The following is a 1,486-nucleotide window of genomic DNA, read 5'->3' on the forward strand; positions in this document are numbered from 1 at the left end:
TATAAAACTATGCCTAAAAATGCCTGATTGATTCATTTAGAAATCTTATGCATCATTCTCTTCGCTATTAGGGGGCGGAGCTTCCTCTGGAGCGTAAGGCAAAGAGGCCTTTCTATTGGTCTGCTGGTTGTTAGAGTATTTTATTTGGTCAAGAATGAGCCTTTTTATTGAGCTTGAAGTGAAGAGAATGGGGTCGGTCATTTAGAAAGATTGCTGTCTGAATAAAGAAAAATCTGAAACAATTACATATGGAAATATTTAATCTGTAAAGTTGAAAATGTGAAAGTTAAAAAGGGAAATAACTGGAAAAAAAATTGAGAAACTGAAAATTTGCTCTCGAAAACTTTTTTAAATACGAATTTTATTCAAGTTCAATTTATTGATGGGATTTTTTTTCCAAATTTTCATTAAGAAAAACTTTTCATTGCTGCAATAATAATGAAATAAATGCACATCATGGTCTCCTTGCCTTACAGCTAAACAGACCACCTTAATTACCATAAGTTGAGGCTGAACAATCTGTCCTAAAGTATTAAATTAATATATTTTCCAAACCTGGTTGATTTGATAACATTTTAATCTCAATATAAACAAAATAAAAGTCTCAGAAAGACCTTATAAAGGAATCCTGTTATTAAAATTCTCCTAATAAAACATTTTTAAAGAATATTGGCTTTAAAAAAACAAAACGTATAAAACCTGGATCTGTGACAAAAGCTGGACTGTAATGTATTGTGAAATATTGCATATTTCCTATGGTATTGTGAGATATGTTGTGTTATATCCACCCCATTTTGTGTCATGTCTAGAACTTTAAATACTCCATTATTTGAACTGACAGAAAAATAAACAGTTAAGTTATTAAAAACATCAACTTCCTGACCAGAATAATTTCTTTATCCCAGACAGTTCTTGTTTCTTTCCATTGCTTATTCTCTCTTCCACTCTGTGGTTTTGACATGTTGTTTTTATGAGGATTGGGAACGACAGGCATTAAACTGCCCCGATATTTCATTTGTGAAGACTAGCAGAGCTTGAAGCTCTGAATAACTGACACTAAGGGTCGCTAATCAAAGCAGCTAATCTGTGTATTTTATTAATGTCTCATAAATTAAACGTGTTTGTTCCTCTGCAGGTGCCAGAATTGAGGAGTTTCTCTATGAAAAACTGGACATGAAGGCTCCCTCTAGAGTTACAAACGCTGAGCTGCTGGGTCAGTATATGGAAGAGGCAGCCAAGGAATTTGGTCCTGGGACACCATATGGTGAGTGGATGAGCACCAAACAGGCGTGACATTTAGATAGCATCTCACTCCAAGTCATTTTCAGACTGTGATCCTCAGATGCTAAAGTTTTACTGCAGGTTTCAGAGGCGCTTAGACACTCTTCACTCTCTGTCAGTCCTGGACCGGTTGGCTTAGACTTTAAATCTGTGGCTTAAGGGGAAAACATTTTTTTTTTGAGGTTGTTAGTAGCATCATGGAAGT

The 1,486-nt window shown here is 35.1% G+C and overlaps 1 protein-coding gene across 4 annotated transcripts in view; it reads left to right on the forward strand.

The window, feature by feature from the left end:
- The window catches only part of LOC107088026 (endophilin-B2-like), a 48,001-nt gene that overhangs the window by 12,404 nt on the left and 34,111 nt on the right, over window positions 1-1,486 (forward strand). For all 4 annotated transcript variants that reach the window (XM_015379929.1, XM_015379930.1, XM_015379931.1 and 1 more), the window contains one exon: window positions 1,136-1,264. In XM_015379929.1, coding sequence (XP_015235415.1) covers window positions 1,136-1,264 — 129 coding nt within the window. The remainder of the gene's footprint in view (window positions 1-1,135; window positions 1,265-1,486) is intronic.

This window comes from Cyprinodon variegatus, unplaced genomic scaffold (assembly GCF_000732505.1).
Source record: "Cyprinodon variegatus isolate N-32 unplaced genomic scaffold, C_variegatus-1.0 Scaffold203, whole genome shotgun sequence".
Taxonomy (NCBI): Eukaryota; Metazoa; Chordata; class Actinopteri; order Cyprinodontiformes; family Cyprinodontidae; genus Cyprinodon; species Cyprinodon variegatus.